This window comes from Lemur catta, chromosome 3 (assembly GCF_020740605.2).
Source record: "Lemur catta isolate mLemCat1 chromosome 3, mLemCat1.pri, whole genome shotgun sequence".
NCBI classification, from domain to species: Eukaryota; Metazoa; Chordata; class Mammalia; order Primates; family Lemuridae; genus Lemur; species Lemur catta.
In genome coordinates this window covers 9,385,162-9,402,793 of record NC_059130.1, presented here as the reverse complement: position 1 = coordinate 9,402,793, position 17,632 = coordinate 9,385,162, and the positions used below count along the sequence as shown (strand labels likewise).

The 17,632-nt window shown below is 36.8% G+C and overlaps 1 protein-coding gene across 12 annotated transcripts in view; it reads right to left on the bottom strand.

Moving 5' to 3' along the window:
- NTNG1 (netrin G1) overlaps positions 1-17,632 on the bottom strand; it is a 320,109-nt gene that overhangs the window by 44,716 nt on the left and 257,761 nt on the right. For 3 of the 12 annotated variants that reach the window (XM_045546660.1, XM_045546659.1, XM_045546661.1), the window contains exon 6: positions 4,112-4,279. The exons of 4 other annotated variants lie outside the window; for them this stretch is intronic. In XM_045546660.1, coding sequence (XP_045402616.1) covers positions 4,112-4,279 — 168 coding nt within the window. Of the gene's footprint in view, positions 1-4,111; positions 4,280-11,675; positions 11,736-14,270; positions 14,337-17,632 lie in introns of all 12 variants that reach the window. 5 more of the 12 variants (XM_045546664.1, XM_045546665.1, XM_045546662.1 and 2 more) reach the window with 3 other exon arrangements.

Here is a 17,632-nt window from a genome sequence, read left to right as displayed (position 1 = left end):
GTAGCTAGGATCATAGGTGCGTGCCAGCTATTTTTTTTCTATTTTTTGTAGAGATGGGGTCTCACTCTTGCTCAGGTTGGTCTCGAACTCCTGAACTCCAGTGATCTTCCCACCTCAGTCTCCCAAAGTGTTAGGATTACAGGCGTGAGCCACTGCACCAGACCAAGAATATTTTAAAATAGTCATTTTGTTATAGCTTTCAATGTTTGTACATATATATACTATAAGTTTGTACCTATATGAAAACTGTAGTATGTTTTTCACTATTTAAAGTGTATAAGTGGACAATGAATCACTAACATTTTGTAAGCTTGGGACCACAGTTACGTCTGGTCAACATGAGTTCACATATGACTTTAGTCAATTAGCCCACAAAAGTTAATTAACATAAGGTTTTAGATGCAAAATAGAAAAAAAAAAACAAACAAACCCAGAACATCTAACCATAGTACATCCCAGTGGTTGTCATAGGATACGGTGGTAAGTGTAATGTTACTCAAACAGTCCTAAAGATAAAGGACAGGGAGAGGTGTGGCCTTCCTTTAACCTTAAATAACAAATAATTTCGTTTTAAAAAAATATAATTTATGGAACTATGGTCAATGGTGGATGTTGGGGTAATGGAAATGGCCTTGGAGGATCACATTTTCTTCCACAAAACAAGGAAGAATATGCAGAACTGTTAGATTATAAAACAACAGGAAATACTTTTGGAAGCCTGATGAAAAAGTTATACTACAATTGATTTACAGGTATTAAAAATGTCTTGTCTTTGCTTTTTTCTATTTAAGGCACCTCTGATGATATGATCCTGGGCTTCAAGGGGAATTAAAAATAATACATCATATCTTTTAGATATGTTTAGCAGCAACTGCTGAACCTTGTGTTTCATTCTGATGCAAAGGTTGTTAGCAGGATTATTAACAGTGATTACCCAAGGTCACGAACCGCGTATCCTCTAGCTTCCTGCTTAATGCTCAAGTTTACATGAAACAGAAGCATGCAAGGATGTCATCTTCATGTAATTGCTGCATCATCACAAGGTAATTACATGCATCTTTGGAGACATGGTTGTGTGTGAAATTTACATGAAAAATGGATAAATTCATGAGTAATCACAAAGTAGCAATCACTGTGGCAACATAGAATAGCCAGCTGCATTTTATATTTGCCACAATATAAAATGATGCAAATATTTTAAAACATCTCTTTCAACGCAGAGCCTATATTTTGTCAAAGCTATGAGCTATTCCTTCACAGCCAGGGCGGTAAACGTTATTGCCAATTGTTATAGCATTGGCAAAGTGCCTTTTTTTAATTTAGAGAAGACTTAGATGAAGTTCAAAGTTTCCAAGATTAGTGCCTTGTTCTGTGAAATTAAATTGAGTAAATATCCATTCATTTCATTCATTTTCACTAATGCTTTCTATACAGAATGGTATTAAAATTAATTCTCAATTATTTGTGGTGTGTCCTCTCAAATTTAATACTCAGTCCTGCCTCAAGGCCTTTAGGGAAGCTTAAATGTGGAAAATAGTGAACAGGCTCATGCTGTGTCATAGGGCAAGCCGTGACAATGGAGCCATAGGCTTCCAAGGCCTTGAGGGAGCAAACTCGATCCTCAGCCTTGTGCACAGCAGCCTCAATATCACTGCCCTTGGCCCCTCAAGTGGGAACAGTGGACTCCACAGCTTTTTTAGGAAATTATTATTGATTTATTGTATGCATATAAAGACTGAAGATAAAAGATAGATCTTAGCACATATTGGCTGGCCAAATTTTTCAGCTCATTCTTTAAAAAATAATTTTCCCCTTTAGGAAAAGAGCAACAATACAAGGAATTTTGTTATGTGGGGGGATATGTAGTTAATTTTAATGGTACCTAAAATGCTTGTCTTTGTGCTTACCGAGCACTTTACTTGGTTTGAAGAATACAAACACTAAATATAAACATGTTTGCCTCCATGAAATAAAATTTTCCAAAGGTCTAGAATTTTAATTAACAAACTTTCTAGAAATGGAGTAAAAAACTGTTCTTGATTTTTTAAAAGTAAAAATAAATGTAAAAATGGATATTAAGCTTTCTATATTTCTTCTGTAGCTTATGTGACTTAAAAAACAAAAGCTGAACCAGATATTTTCTAGGATGTTGGTTAGTCAAACACAGGTTTACAACAGAACTACATCTCTTAAAACTGGATAGAAAGATGCAGATTTGTAGTTCATAGTTTACTTTGGGACTGGAAAAAGGCCAGACTTCATAAAAACAGAATACTCTTAAACATATTGGGATATTGTTACGTTACCTGCCATGAGAAATTTTATGGACTAAGATCTTTTAAGACTTTTAATGTATTTATTTAAAATAATATTAAATATTTTGAAACATTTTAATCTTATGTATTTTGTAAAAATGATTAGATTTTATTCCTATTTATTTTACCTTTTCTGTTGTTTCCATATTTATAGTGTGACATTTATATATTTTTACAATTGGCATTCAGTGAAATATACTCTGCATTTAAAATTCAGCTATGCATCTTTTGGTTTTTATTAATATTCTGAAATCTTCATAACCCAAGTGTTATGAAGGCAATTGAACTTCTGTTCATATGCTCATAGTGGAATTGCTGCTGTCATCCAAAAAGCAGACCCTGAATAAAAGTCTGACAAGCTTAGCTTTGCTAATTGTGTCAGAGTGGTTGAGAAAAAGTGTTTAAGCTTTGAAGTTAGGAAACCCTTTGCTAATGCTGTATGATTTGCACTAATTTGCCTTACTTTTCTCAACTAGAAGATAGGGAAAATTATCAGTGTTAATACTTACCCCACTGTTGTGTTAATGATCCTGACTGGAGTAGGAGGCTCAAATGACTGAACAAGGGCACAGAGCTACTGAACAGCAAACTGGGATTTGAACCCAGCTCTCTGGCCTCTAAATCCAGTACTTTCTCCACTAATTCACAAATAATAAATAAGGAGGTACTTCAAAAAATAGAAAATACTGTAGACATAGTATTATATATACTTGTCCCAATTTAATTAAAAACTATCTCACATCTATTTTACGTGACACTTGGATTTTGACAATCCAATCAGAGAATAATCATCCCAGAAATACAGATTGATTGGATTCCTTTTTTTTTTTGATAAAAAGAATACCTGTCATTTTTCAGCTTATATATTCTATTGAATGCAGTCTTTATGGGAAAATTCTACCTTTAAAACTGGGTGCCTATATAGCTACCTACTATTGTGGCAACAGACACACATATATCATTCAGCATTTCAAATATAGGCATTTCTTCAGAGTAAATTATGAAATGAAATTCCATTTATTTTTTCTTATTTTTTCCATTGGTCTCCCATTTTTAAAGACAGATTCTACTATACAAAATGTAGGAGAAGCTTTTCTGGGTGGGAAAGGCACATGGTTCTCCCCAGGAGACAGGAGTGGCAGGCATTGGCAGCGTGGCAAGGGAGAATGCATAAGGAATCCCTGTGGACTTAGGGCTAATGCACCTTGGAAGCTAAGAGAATTAACTGCCTAGAAAAGTTTTAAGAAATTCCTCTCCTTTTGGGGGCTATAGGAAAATTCAATAAATGGAATTTCATTACTATGGATGGAAAAGTCAGGCAAACTTCTACATTACCAGTTGCTAGTTGCTTTCAATCCCAAATGGCAACATTTTTAATCCTTCAATATTTGTTGATCACCAATTGTGTGCAAGAGTTTGTACCCCAATTTTTCATATCTGTAATTAAATCCCGTATAATGAGTTTCCATTTTGAAAGGTGAATGTATAATTTAAGGCTGTAAGATCAGTTTGAAATTATCAGGTTTTAAAATTTCATGCAAAAAAAAAAAAAATGGAAGAAAGAAAGAGAATTCTTCATCTCCTAAACACAGTATCTCAGATCATCATCTTTAAAGCAACAACAACATAAGGATTCAAAATATATCCCCCAACTATGATTTCAACCAGTACAAGTGAGTTTTAAGTCTACCACAAGGATATTTGCTCCATTTGCAAATCACCAGCCTCTCCACCCTAAATAGCTCCCCATAGCTCAAAAGGCACAGAACAATAGCTGAAATTATAATGGAACTGACCTATGCACACATTCTCATCGTCCAGCTGTGCAGAAGCATTTCTGAAGTAGCCCAGCCTGCATAACTCACAGTGCTGCCCTCTAGTGTTGTGTTTACAGCTCACGCAAATGACTGTATTTAGCAGATCGATATAACTGCACCGATTGGAGTGGCCGAAGCATTCACAATCTTGCAAGGAAGAACAGAAATGTATACAGAGTGTATACAGTAGCAGAGTAATAGCACGCTACATGCTTGGATAAAATGAGGGATGGAGAAAAGATGGTGGAATGGCATTACACATAAGTGATTCAGCATGACACATGGTGACAACAGGTGGTTGTGACTGGCATGGAAGTAGCATCTGTTTCAAGCAGGATAGAAAGGTCGGACATTCAGAACACGACTGAAGACTGTTAATTCTTGGCAGACAAGATGAACAGAAGCATTTGCAGGTGTACACCTTTTAAAATTTGAGAAGCCTTAGTTTCCATTGATGCAAAAATCTACTTTTTGCACATGGAGAACTTCATTGTCTTTGCATCATTTCCCCCACTTTCTATTCACATTCGCAGGCTTAAAAAGGAGGGAGAGAGGTCTGTGAGCATTAAGGGTCTGAGTCTGCCAACGCCATGGCTCCTCTGGCTCAGTATTGTTCATGTTTAGATGGTAACTCAATCAGGGTTTCATAGAAATCATGGCAAATTCAGCAGAGATCTAGACAACTAAACAGTTCTTTTCATTTGTCCCCAATGACAAGAGGAGAAAATGGCTTTCTTAAGCCTTCCTTCAGGCCAAATCTGCATGTTTATGTGTGAGAGAAAATTTTAAAAACCAGGGAGGGTATTTGTATGAAAAAAGTGCTCTTAAAATTTCCTTTTCACTTAAAGTTTCGAGTACAGTCTGCTACAAAACAAGGGTTAGGCAGCTAACCTAACTGTAACTTCAGATTTTTTTTGCCTTGGACTGTCTTAAAATATTAATATTAGTGGTGCCTCTGAGGCTTAAGAGTGATGGTGGTTAAGAACTAGACAGGGAGATGAAGAAAAGAAGATGAAAGTAGTTGGGAAGGTGGAGGTTGAGTAGATTTCCTCTTTCTTGCACTTCAACCAAAGTAAGAAGTTGTTAATCCAATTCAATCTTTTTAAAAGAAATGTTAAATGCAAAGCATCCATTGGCATTAATAGAAATAATTTCCAAATCAAATAGAAAAAAAAGGCATGAGGGGTAACTAGATAGATACATCTATTTTGTCTTCCTGAAATATGGGGATAGGCATTATGGACATTTATAAGGAAGCTGAGCTGTGATACTGCAAACTGCTTGTCTAAAAATACTTCTCTCATTAATATCTAGCTTTTATTTTATTCCACTGGGAAGCCAAGCACAGTCACTATTTGAACCCATTCATTCATTCACTCACTCAGCAAATATTAATATTTTAGTGAGTTGGTCTACCATGTGGCAGGAACTAGGCTGGGTGCTGAGCTACTATTTTGGACTAGATAAAATTTGGGGACTATCATGTTTTGATGACCAAAGTAAAAAAAAATGAATAAACGTGATCAATTAAGAAAGAATAAGGAGGGGTGACTAAGCTTAAAAACACTTTTTAAAATTAATATGCTACTACTCATCAGAACAGTGTGGATTAATTTATCAGAGAACTAGTTACTAAAACATAGAACTGTGGTCAAAGTCCAGATGGAATGAAACCGAGTTTGGCTAGGAGCAGAGGAGGTCACTGGAAATGGTGAAGAGCAGAAGACACCCAGGAATAGTGTCAGCAACGTGGGGATCCCAGTTGCTTAAAAGAAAGGCAAGAAGAAGGGGAGGATCCTGAAGCCAAGCCACTTCCTTAATTTGAGGCCAGCTGTACGACTGCCATATGTGTGCAGGGAGTGAAGGGTGGGGATGGGGACAGGGAGAAGCCGAAGAGGGAAGGAGGATACTAGGAGGAGAGGCCATAAGACTCCAGCGTAGGAGATGGAGTAAGAAAATACCCAGATAAATTAAGTAGTTAAGGTAATTAATAACACCACCAATAATAATAGAGTTACAGTTTACTAAAGTAAATTCTCTTGGAAAACAACAAGCATCTCACCCCAATCCATGATACCTCCCTGAGTTACATCTTGTTTATACCGGCATTTCTGACTCTCGAGGAAATCAGAAAGGCTTCTAGAATCTTCCTTGGTTGAGAGTTTAAAACAGAGAGTGTCTTTCTGGCCTAGGGCTTCCTGGGAGCAGTGGTTGCAGGGAGGAAACCCAAGTCTCAGAACCTAATTGCTTCCCAAGAATGTCTTCAGAGCTGCCGGGAATTCCTGAGAAGGGGCTGGCAACGGCCCTGTCCTCAGGTTCTCCCTCTGGGAGAGACCCCTTAATGGTTGCTCTTCTTCAGGTTTCCCAGCCCAGGCTGGCCCTCTGTGCCCCTAATTTAATTAATCCAGATTTTTCCAAAAGGCTCTTGTATGGGCAAAAATTCGTTCTAGAAGCATTTTAGAACTACAAAGAAGCTTTTTGTCCAGAAGCTTATTTAGTAGGTGAGACAGACGTGTGATCAGATGTATAAAAAACAAAACAGTGACACAAAGCAATCTAAGTGGAAGAAGAAATTCATTTAACTTGAGGGGAATTAGGAAAAATGTCCTACAGGACTGGCACTCTCAATCTCCCCTGAGAGAAGGTAGAGTTTATTCTTTTAGAAAGCAGGAGGGAATGAGCATTTCAGGTGAAAGAATAGAGTGAAGAGGGCACAGAGGCTTGGAGTTGGGGACATGTAGAGAATAAGGATGAAGAATTTTCTTAATGTGATTCCTTTGTGGGCATTTAAAGGGTTCTGTAGGATCTACTCAAGGGCCAGAACTACATGCTTAGCTTCATCTGACAAAGCTTTATCCAAGAAAATAAAATGTATCTATATGATATGAAGTTCAACACTTTAAGACCCATTTCATGAATCTCCATGGACATGTCAAATGTAACATTGTTGCTACTATTATTTGAATTTAATATATGCCATTCTGTGATCACATTAACTCTTTATTTGTGGGTTTTGTTTGAAAACCAATATTTTAATTTTCATATGAAAAGTTAAATAACTATATAAGAAGCCACACTCAGCTAAACACACAATATTATAAACCTATTTCAGAAGATAAGTGGATATTTAAAATTTTTTATAAGCATTAAAATGCTTTATAATCTAGAAAATGGGCTAATATAATAATAACTTCATTCTTTTAAGACTCCTAAGACTCTTCTGAGACTTTGGTAAAGCTGTCTTCTCTGGCCATGATATATCTGAGACTATAAAATGAGAAAAAGATCTTTGGATGTGATTTGGAAAACATGAGAGTATTATATAAATGCAAGGCACTTCAAATACAATTATTAGACTGCTGTATTATTTTTCAGTTTTCTGTTAATTTACTACTCCTTAATACCTAGTCTTTCCACACAGGCACAGAACCCATTAATGATCATTAATGATACAGTTTGAACTACATTATCATGTAAGATCCTGAAGGGATATTAATAGCTTAATAACTCTTTGATTCCTCAGTTCATTGGCCCACCATGTCCTCCCTTCTCTTCTTATAAAGTGCAGAGTCCACGGTCCATCCTTATAACCACGTCCTGTTTTATACTCCCTTCCCTCCCGTCCCAAATCAGAGTCTCCGGGGAAAATCTGATCTTGGTTAAATTCAACTCTCCATCTCTTCATGCCCACATCCCAGTAGCTAAATGTGGCTGGAGTTTTTCTCCAACCAGTTTGAAATAAATGTCACTTGAAGTTCATGAGCATAAACCTCAGTGGGGTCCCCAGGGCTGCCTGGCAATTCTTCCTGAAACAGGGCTTCTGGACCACCACTCTCTCTTTGTTCTTTTCCTCCTCCCATCTTTGCTTTTTTCTTTTTTGCTTGTTGTTCTCATCTCCTCAGATGTCTCAGGGCTCACTCAGTCCTTGGACTTCTTTCTCAACTTTAACACATTCAAAACTGAGCTCTTGGGTTACCTTCCTCTTGGCTATGCTTTTAAAATACATTCCAAACCTCACCACCTCTCACCATCTGGACCATCTCATCCTTGGTTACAGACATCGTCACCCCTCACCTGCATTATTGCCCTCCTCCCCAAAATGCTCTTCTGGCTTCCACCCTTGTGATACTCTCCTCTTCACACAGCAGTCAGAGTGATCCTTTCAAAAATTAAATTAGGTCATGACTCCCCTCTACTCACCATCCTAATGGCTTCACATCTTATTCAGAGTGAAAGAGGAATTCATTCATTCGCAAGTGACCTGGCCCCTGGCTTCCCGGGGGCTCACGGCTGTCACTCTCCTCACTCACTGCATGATGCATCCATGTTGCTGCTCAAACGTTTCAAGCCCTTCCCAGGGCCTTTGCACTTGCTCTTATCTCTGGGATATCCCCAGACATCTCCATTACTTTCTCACTTCTCTTTTAGGTCTCTGCTCAAAGAAAATTCTCTGACCATTATATCTAATATTATAGCCCCCCTACCCACCCACCCTGATCTCCCAATTTCTTAATCCTGTTTAATATTTTTTCATAGAATTTATAACATCCCAAAGTATTATTTTAAAAAAATTTCTCCCCCATACTCTGAGTGTAAATACACCCATGCAGACTGTGTTTGTTTTGTGCACAGCTGTAACCACAGAACTTAAAACATCACCTGGCACATACTGAGCACTGAAAACATGTTGCCAAATGAATGAATGAATGATTGATGACCCTGAGGCATCTTCCTTTTGGAGACAGAGGAAGACACAAGGAAAAGTTATGTTTAAGTTCATTCCTCCACCCTTCGAATCCCCTAAGAGAGTCTGGCTATATCCTACACATTAAAGAGTTTAGGAAAACAACAGTCACACAACAAGCTATAACTGAGTTAGAGATTATTTTAGCTGAGAGTTGCCTATATGTGTATGCGCAGATCAGTTTAGGCTGGAAAAAAAGCAGCTTTCTGAAAATTGCTGTGGTTTTATTTAGTTTTTAATCTCAAACTGCATTTCAGACAAGTTTTGTTACCGTTGTATAAGCAAAGCTAAAGGGGGTCTCTAAAACACATATACACGGTGCGGCACGGAAAGCGCTGGAAACACGTATTTGCTGAGAACTACCCTGTACCAGGCACTGTGTACCAGGAGACAGAAGGAACGAGGCCCAGTCCCTACAGAGTCCAGTGTAGGGTTTATCAGCCTATTAACATTTTTGGGCCCAATACTTCTTTGTTGTATGGGGCTGTCCCGTGCGTTGTAGGATTTCAGAAGCATCCCTGGCCCCTACCCGCTAGATGCAGTAGCAACCCCCAACCTGTGACAAGTAAAAATGTCTCCAAACGTTGCCAAATGTCCCTGAGGGGCAAAAGAGCCCCCATTAAGTACCACTGGTCTAGTGGGAAGATAAGAAAAAACATTTATACATATATATTAATATATATCATATGCATGATATATATTATTTCATACAAGGCAGTTAGGATAATAAGGTACTTAGTGACTAGCTAGTTAAGAGCAATAAAGGCTGGAAGTGTTTTAGGAGGGGGAGAGTTCAAAGTTGGCTTTCTAGATCAGGAAGGGCCCAAGCCTCTTCTAAGGTTTAAAAGGTGCCTTTTGACAGACACTGGCTGGGGAAGAGCTGGATAGGTAAGAGTTACAGGAAAACAACAGGCTGGAAGCAGAGAATGGAAGAAAAAGAATGTTACTGAAAGGAGGGGATTAAATTTCTCTTTTGTGTCTTCTTTCTTATTATTCCCCATGTTGCCCGTAATTACGTTATTATATTACCTACATAAATATATCATAAAATACTTTGAATGTGACACAGGTAGATTTTTTTTTTTTCCGAATGAGGAAAGCTTATTCAAGTCCAGAGCTGATGAAAATTCATCTTAGCATCCAAAAAGAAAGAATTTGGGAAAACAACGTTAGATAAAATGTGAAGGAATTAACCCCCTAAAAAGTATTTTCCTTTCACTGCATCAAACCGAGCGATGCCCCCTCTGGGGCTGGAGGGGCTTCCCCAAGGCTGGGAATGCAGAGGCTCTAGCATTTTCCTGGTCTTTCCCCCACCCCCAACCCTGTCCTGCATCCTTGTGTAGCCACTGTTCTCTCACACGCATGGACTGATGGTGACGTGGATTTTCCTAGGGTAAGTCTACTTCATTAGGAGGCTTCTTTCTGCCTCCAGGGATGTGTCTGCACCTCATTAGTGCTGTGTCCTTGAGGCACCAGAGATTCAAGGATGCAAGGTCAAATTCCAGGTCAAGAGGCCTCTGGTATGTCCAGTGTGCTTGATGACACAAAAGATGGACTTTGTAAGTCCCTTTTGCTTCCTTTCTCCTTCCCCTCCTTAGTTTCTTTCCACAGGCCATCCCTACTGTGGCTTCAATGACAGCCTGTATGACACACCACATGCCCATATTGGCTTGTTACCCGCTGAACCTGTGGCTGCTCTGTTCCTAAAGAGAGGACATTTCCCAAAATTTCAAACCCATTTGGATTCCCCTCTAAAAGGTATCTTCAATGTTCCATAGTTAAAAACACACTGTGATCAAAGTTTAAGACATGGTTTGAATACTGTTGGTTTCCCTTTACCCATCTTCTGGGTAAAGAAAATCTTCGGTTTCCTCCTTTTCACTATATGCCACAGGACAAATTCAACGTTGATTCAAATCTGGGCAATGACTTAACTAAATTCAATAAGGAATAGGGAAGCTATTATGGTCATTTTCACCAAGTGGGTGAAGGCAAGTTAAGATTTTGTTAATAGATGTATTTCTTTGTAAGAGGCGTTTCATGAAAAAAAATTCCAAACAAAACCAAAAAGTGACATATGCCCAACAATCAAGGGTGGAAAACAAGACACACCTGTTACACAGGACATTTAAAGGAAAATGGTGAAATAAAAACAGAAGTCTTTATGTTTCCTGAAAAATCTTCATTCTGTGAATGACAGATGCTAGCTGGAAAGGGCCATTCATGAGTCACAGATGAGATACTGCTCATTTTCCTTTAAAGAAAGTCGTATAACTATTATTTCCAGTTCATAAGCACCATTTAACCCAGTGCAGATCGTCACTGGTATTTTAAAAATTTATTCAAAACCATGTTTGGAGGCATAAATTCCAAGGTGTTGCCTTTGTCACAAAGTGAAATGGGTACCATACGTGGAACCTGCCATTCTGGTCTCATGAAAAGCATCCTTGAAACTCACTCTAAGTGGGTTTCCTTATTTTCAGTGCAAATGAGTATCTATGTCCGTGCTCTGACATTCATGGTCTAAACAAGAACTTCCACTGTTATAATTCTTACTCACACATTAATCTTTCAGAAAACAAATGTTGCAGCATTGTTTAATTGTAGTAAATTTCTGAGTGAAGCATTTTTTTTCTTACAGATGACATTCTTAGTACTATTTGATGCACTGATTGATATCATAACATGCCTCACCAATAAGCTGATGGGTACACTTCACAGATATTCCAGATTCATACAGTGCAATGTTTCACAACACATAACACCATGAAATCACTGTATGAATCCAAGAATTCCTACCTCTCTTGTGGTTTGCAACTTGAACAGAAGAAACTGTTGACAAAGCTAATTTGGGAGCAACTGGATAGGTTTAAAAGAATGAACAGCAAATTAGAAACAATAGTGAAACGTTCAAACTGTAATAACTTATCACCAACCCACTTGAAAAGTAGCCCTAAATGAAGAGACTATTTGTATCTGTTGTTTCTGGGAGTTTGTTTCAATTACAAAGGAAGGCTTGTATCGGGCTGAAAATGGTTCAACATTGTTAGTAATAAAGTTTAGAATTTGTATTTTCAGAGGCAAATGAATTACCATTGAAATCAAGAATCCATTTATGCAAGGATTGTTCCCAAAACTACATGGATATTAGGATCCTTGATTGTCCCTCTTTTTTTTTTTAATTGCTCTATCTTATCTTTTTTAAACATTTGCAAATTTGACACATATATGTGAGTATATACATACATATATATGTATAGAGACTTAGGATTATCCCTCTTTTAAAATAGTAGTTGTGTTTAGTTCATTAGCAATATCATTGCCTTAATTCACCGTGTCATTCTATCTGTGTCACCACAAACTACATAAAACCAGTTAGACTATTTTTGTTGAGCTGATTAGACATCATAGAACATAGTCAGTCACAATGATTAACCATTCAGCAGCATTTGGGCCTTGGTCTCAGAGTCACCTTGGACATGTACACCTTTAAAAGTTGTAGTCTTCTCAGCATTTATTACCTTTGTGATGATATCAGTTTGTTAATGGCAGTGTTTTCTCTCTAAGTTTGCCTGCCATTTCTTTTCCAATCACACATGCAGAGTTGCTTGTGAAAACAGCCAAAATGGAATAGAGCCTGATATTCTTTGCAGATGTTGACAAGATAAATTATGGCTACACAGAACTGGCCTCAGCTACAAAGTGTACCTTTCGCTAAAATTTCAAGTTCAAGCACTTTATTCAGCTGTGCTGTTTCTCAAATAGATTCATTTGAACTCATTATACACATTCTTAAAAACTGCAATGGTATTACCTAAAGATATTTCTGAAAGCTTTTTATCTTGTGCATTCACAGAAAACATAGCAAAATAATTAAAAAGGTCTATTTCAGGTTTTGAACAATGAATAATCTTGTTCAGCTCAAAACTCACTGTGGAGAAGTGTTAAGTCTTAGATCCTGTTTTGTATAATTTGTTGAGCTATGAAATTCAATGGGAAATAGTGAGTGACATTTCACTGAAAATGCTATCATTGAACTTGCCAAGGAATAAAGCCACTAAACCTCCCCTGAATCCTCATAGAATTATACTAATAGGGGTGAGGTTGATCTGTATTTCTTCTTCCACATATGTATGCAGAAACTTGAAAAAATTCATTGGGACCAGATGATTAAGATAATTCTATTTGCTAGTAATATATGTATCTAGGACAGTCTCGATTTCATCACTCTGATCAAGGACTGAAAATGCAGCCCTTCCAATTTGACTCCTCAACAAATTGCTAATATATTTTGTTTTGCTTAGCAGCTATTTCCTGGTTCCTCCTTTTGCTCATTTCCTCCTCCATCTGTATTCATTAGAGTTTAAAAGGAACATCCTGTATATAACTAAGGAAGGTGGAAGCCAAAGATGTGCCTTTTTTTTTTTTTTTGGAGAAGGAAGAAGGCAAAAGAATACAATTTTATATTAAGATAAATTCCTATTTATATATGACTATATATATGTGTGCGTGTGTGTGTGTATATATATATATACACACACACACATGCTAGCTGTTAATGTGAATTTAACATTACACTTCAGCTTATGAAGTTTACTGCCCAGTTTTTAAAAGTTCTATTTCTTCCTGTGCAAATCACGATATTGTCTGTTAGTGTCATTTTCTTTTCTTTCTTTCTTCTGACATTAGAAGTCAGAAAATAATTACTGCTCTCAGGACAGACAGAAAGCAGATTTCTCTTAATGCTGGTAGACATGAACATTAGTTGATAAAGGAGATAAACGGGGAAAGTCTTAGCAAAGAAATTTACTGTGATGTGGAAGAGAAAGAAAGAGACAGAAAGGAAGAAGGAGGAGGAAGAGGAGGAGGAAACAGAAGGAGAAGAGAGAGCAGGGGGTGGGGAGAGAGAATGCTCCAATTTTTTGCAAGTTAATATGGAGCAACAGTAAGAGAAAAAAGATCTGCTGGGTGTCACAGTACTGCCTCTCTGTCTTTTCCCAGACCTTCCATACAATGGAGGTGCCAGTTGGTTTACTTAAGAAAAATGAGAAGGAGACATTGAAAGGACTCCCCGTGCCACTCACAAGTGTTTAAGACTTATTTATACTCCACTCTGTGATGGCAACAGAACTTTAGGCTTCTCTTGAGACTGACTGACCTTCAATGTAAACTTGGTAAAGGGCTCATAAACTTCTACACTATCTAATTTTTCCCTCCATCCTTCACTCTAATCTTTCTGGACACTCTTCACATTAGAAAAAAAGATTTGAATTATGATTCGTTCAAAGACATGGTATTCATGGTAATGCTCTTAGTTAGTGTTAAAAATGGCATATAGGATTTTCCCCCAAACATGTGGGATTTTATATCAGTAGGAATTTTACATGCTCCTACCTTGTTTTGGGTTAGAAACCTCAAGGGAAGAAATATTCGGCCATATCCTATTAAACTTTGGAGGATCTGCATGCATCAGGAAAAATCAGGGTATGTTATTTTCAGCTATAATGTCATTTGGTCTAAACAGAAAATACATGGACAAAGACAAAAACCATACATCTGCTCTTTAACTTGGCTGTGATGCACTGAAACAAAACATAACTCCCACACCAAACAAGAGCAAGCAATTGATGATTCCCAAAACATTGAATGCACATTAAATATATAGCCACTTCCCTAACAAAGCTACACAATTTAGTTTTGAAATAAGGAAGAATCTTCTTACACACAAAAAAATGAAATAGGGACGTCAGCTATCCAAACTGTTATGTAAAGCTGGTGCCTGAAACTAGAAGATAACACTAAAGAAATAATTTCTCACTTGAGGATTCCATTCTCTTCAATTATATTTACAGATATGAACTGGCTGCATTAGTCTTTCATGAGAGATTCTTTGGGGTATGTTTTAAGTGTGAGCCATTATCTCTGAAAAGAAGTGGATCTATTTTCTGTTTTTATATGTGCAATTTCTCAGAAAAGGAAAGAGGGACATTACTGGTGGTTCTGGTTTGAAGAGAATAGTTGAATGTGCTTCCAATCATATCTAAGGTTTATACAGATGGGTGTGTCTATGTTTTCATGATGCTCAAAATATGTTTCTAGAGTTATTGGTTCCAATCCAGAAATAATTAAAAACACTGATTAATTTAAGAATTGATAATATTTCTCTCTTGGATCCACAAATATTAAAATACATATATATATGTGTGTATATATAGATAGATAGATAGATAGATAGATAGATAGATAGATAAGCCAGGAGAATAGCCAGGCTTAGGATTTGATGATTTAAAATTATTTTTGTAAAGGAGCATAGGCCATGACTACTAAAGCAGCTATTTCATGATTCAAATCCTACCATCCACTGAGTTCAGCTCAAAAACACATCTCTTATGTTGTCCTTTGAGACCACTCAAGTCCACAAGGACAGCTCTTGTTTCTAAACTTCTATAGCATGTTACTGTTTGTAATTCTGATTTCTCACCGATATGTGGACAGGCATAAGTTTTAATATCACTAGTTAAAATTTTATAGGTCTATCTCTCATCTCCCTAATTAGATTGGATCTCTTTGAAGAAGGGCAAAGCCTTGCAGAGGGCTTCAGTAAATATCCAATAATTGAGAAATTGATATCAAGTGGATTGGCTAATGTAAGCAGGTATTATAAGATTGTTTCCTCCATAATTGGATTATAGCAAATAACATTCTTGCAAGACATGAGACTTTCATAGTAACTTCTGTTTTTAAATATTTGTTAGAAAAACTGATCTAACAGATCTAACAGAGCTGTTGCTGTTTTGCTCTACTGTCATACATATATACTAATATGCAAAGGCAAAGGAAATCTTAATATTGATATGACTATATCAAAATTTATGAATGAAAAAGGAATGCAATAATTTTCCACATCTGTATCCAGGTGTTACTAAATAAATAAATATTTGGTAACATGTAGGGAAAATATGCAAGTTCTTGACTGAATGTTGCTTTTTAAAAATTTTTAAAAATTTTTTTATTTTTTGAGACAGAGTCTCACTCTGTTGCCGGGGCTAGAGTGCTGCGGCATCAGCCTAGCGCACAGCAACCTCAAACTCCTGGGCTCAAGCGATCCTCCTGCCTCAGCCTCTTGAGTAGCAGGGACTACAGGTATGCACTACTATGCCTGGCTAATTTTTTCTGTTTTAGTTGCCCGGCTAATTTAATTTCTTCCCATTTTTTTTTTTAGTCGGCGGGGGGGGGGGGGGTGGGCTCTCACTCTTGCCGAGGCTGGTCTCGAACTCCTGACCTCAAGTGATTCTCCCTCCTTGGCCTCCCTGAGTGCTAGGATTACAGGCGTGAGCCACCACACCCGGCCTGAATGTTGCTTTTAACATAAGCATTTTGATGATGGGTAGATACTGAATTAATAGAACAAGCCTACTTGATCTGTGATAATCAGCTTTGAAAAACTATAAATTTGCATTTGAGGGAATTACTATTATCTATATTCCTAGAAATTGTTTGTTTAAAAAAGATTTCAAATCATTGGTATAGTTTTATATTCAAATATATTTATTTATATTATTAGCATCAAATTAAGACAATCAGTTTGGTGAAATATAGTTCTCTCCATCTTTTTCTGTTGTAGAGGCAAATACAGATTGTAAGTGGGGGTAATATTTGTAAGTTTAACATTAAGTATTTAGTGATTCGTTTTCCTTGATGACATGAAAGCAATAATATGATTTATTATTTTATCATTAACCTTTGCCAAGAAATTTAAGCAAAGAAAATAATTTTACATTAAATCAATTTAGAAATGAGTTCTGAAAATTAGCTGCATAAATTAAACTTTATTCCATATTCCAATATATTAAATAATTATTTATTCCTATAATTTAGTATAGCTTTTTTTCTTAGGGTTTTATGGTTTCTCCCCAGGATGCTGAGATTTCAGTTTAGGGATCTTCTTATATGTATTACAAAATTAATGTGGGTCATTCTACTTTTGAATTGCTAGGACTACTTGACCTGTATGGAATTATCAAAATAGATACCTCAGTTACAATCTGTTCCCTACCTATAACATAATTTTGTTCATATTGTACACCTAGCATAGCTTCTTGGGCAGGGGAAGTCCTTATTTTTGCCTGGGAATATAATTAGACATTTTTTTCCAAATAGTTTTCATTATGTAGGATGCCTAACTTTCCTGTACGATTAAAACTCAGAACCACCACCAGCCATCATGTGGAAATCCTGATCTAATCTATACATATGTCTGGCAGCTCAAAATTGTATGTGCTGTGTGTTTTCCTTGGGAGGAAAAATGCTGTCTTGAAAAAAATGGCTATGAAAATTTGCATCCCCTAAACTCCTATAGGGTGTTACTGTCTGCACGTATACATTTTAATAATTGGCCATCACAAGATTTTTAACTTAATATTTCACCTTAATTTTTTTTATAATTGCAAGGCCAAGTAAGAAAACAACTTAAAATCAGCCAATTACTCTCTGATTACTTCTTTACTCTGAGATCCTGACATGTAGTAAATATGCAACAAATATTATTAAAATATGTCTAATTCTCAGAAGTAAGTTAGGCACATTGGAGACTATATTAATAGTATAACTGAGACAAATGCTATCTTATCATATTTAATTTCAATGAAAGTCTTTGCACAACATGAAGCTTCTGAGAATTCTTAGCCAATAGGCTACTTGTTTCACGTAGTTATAAATTGCAAACAGGAAAAATAGTTATGTCAAAAGTATTTGTA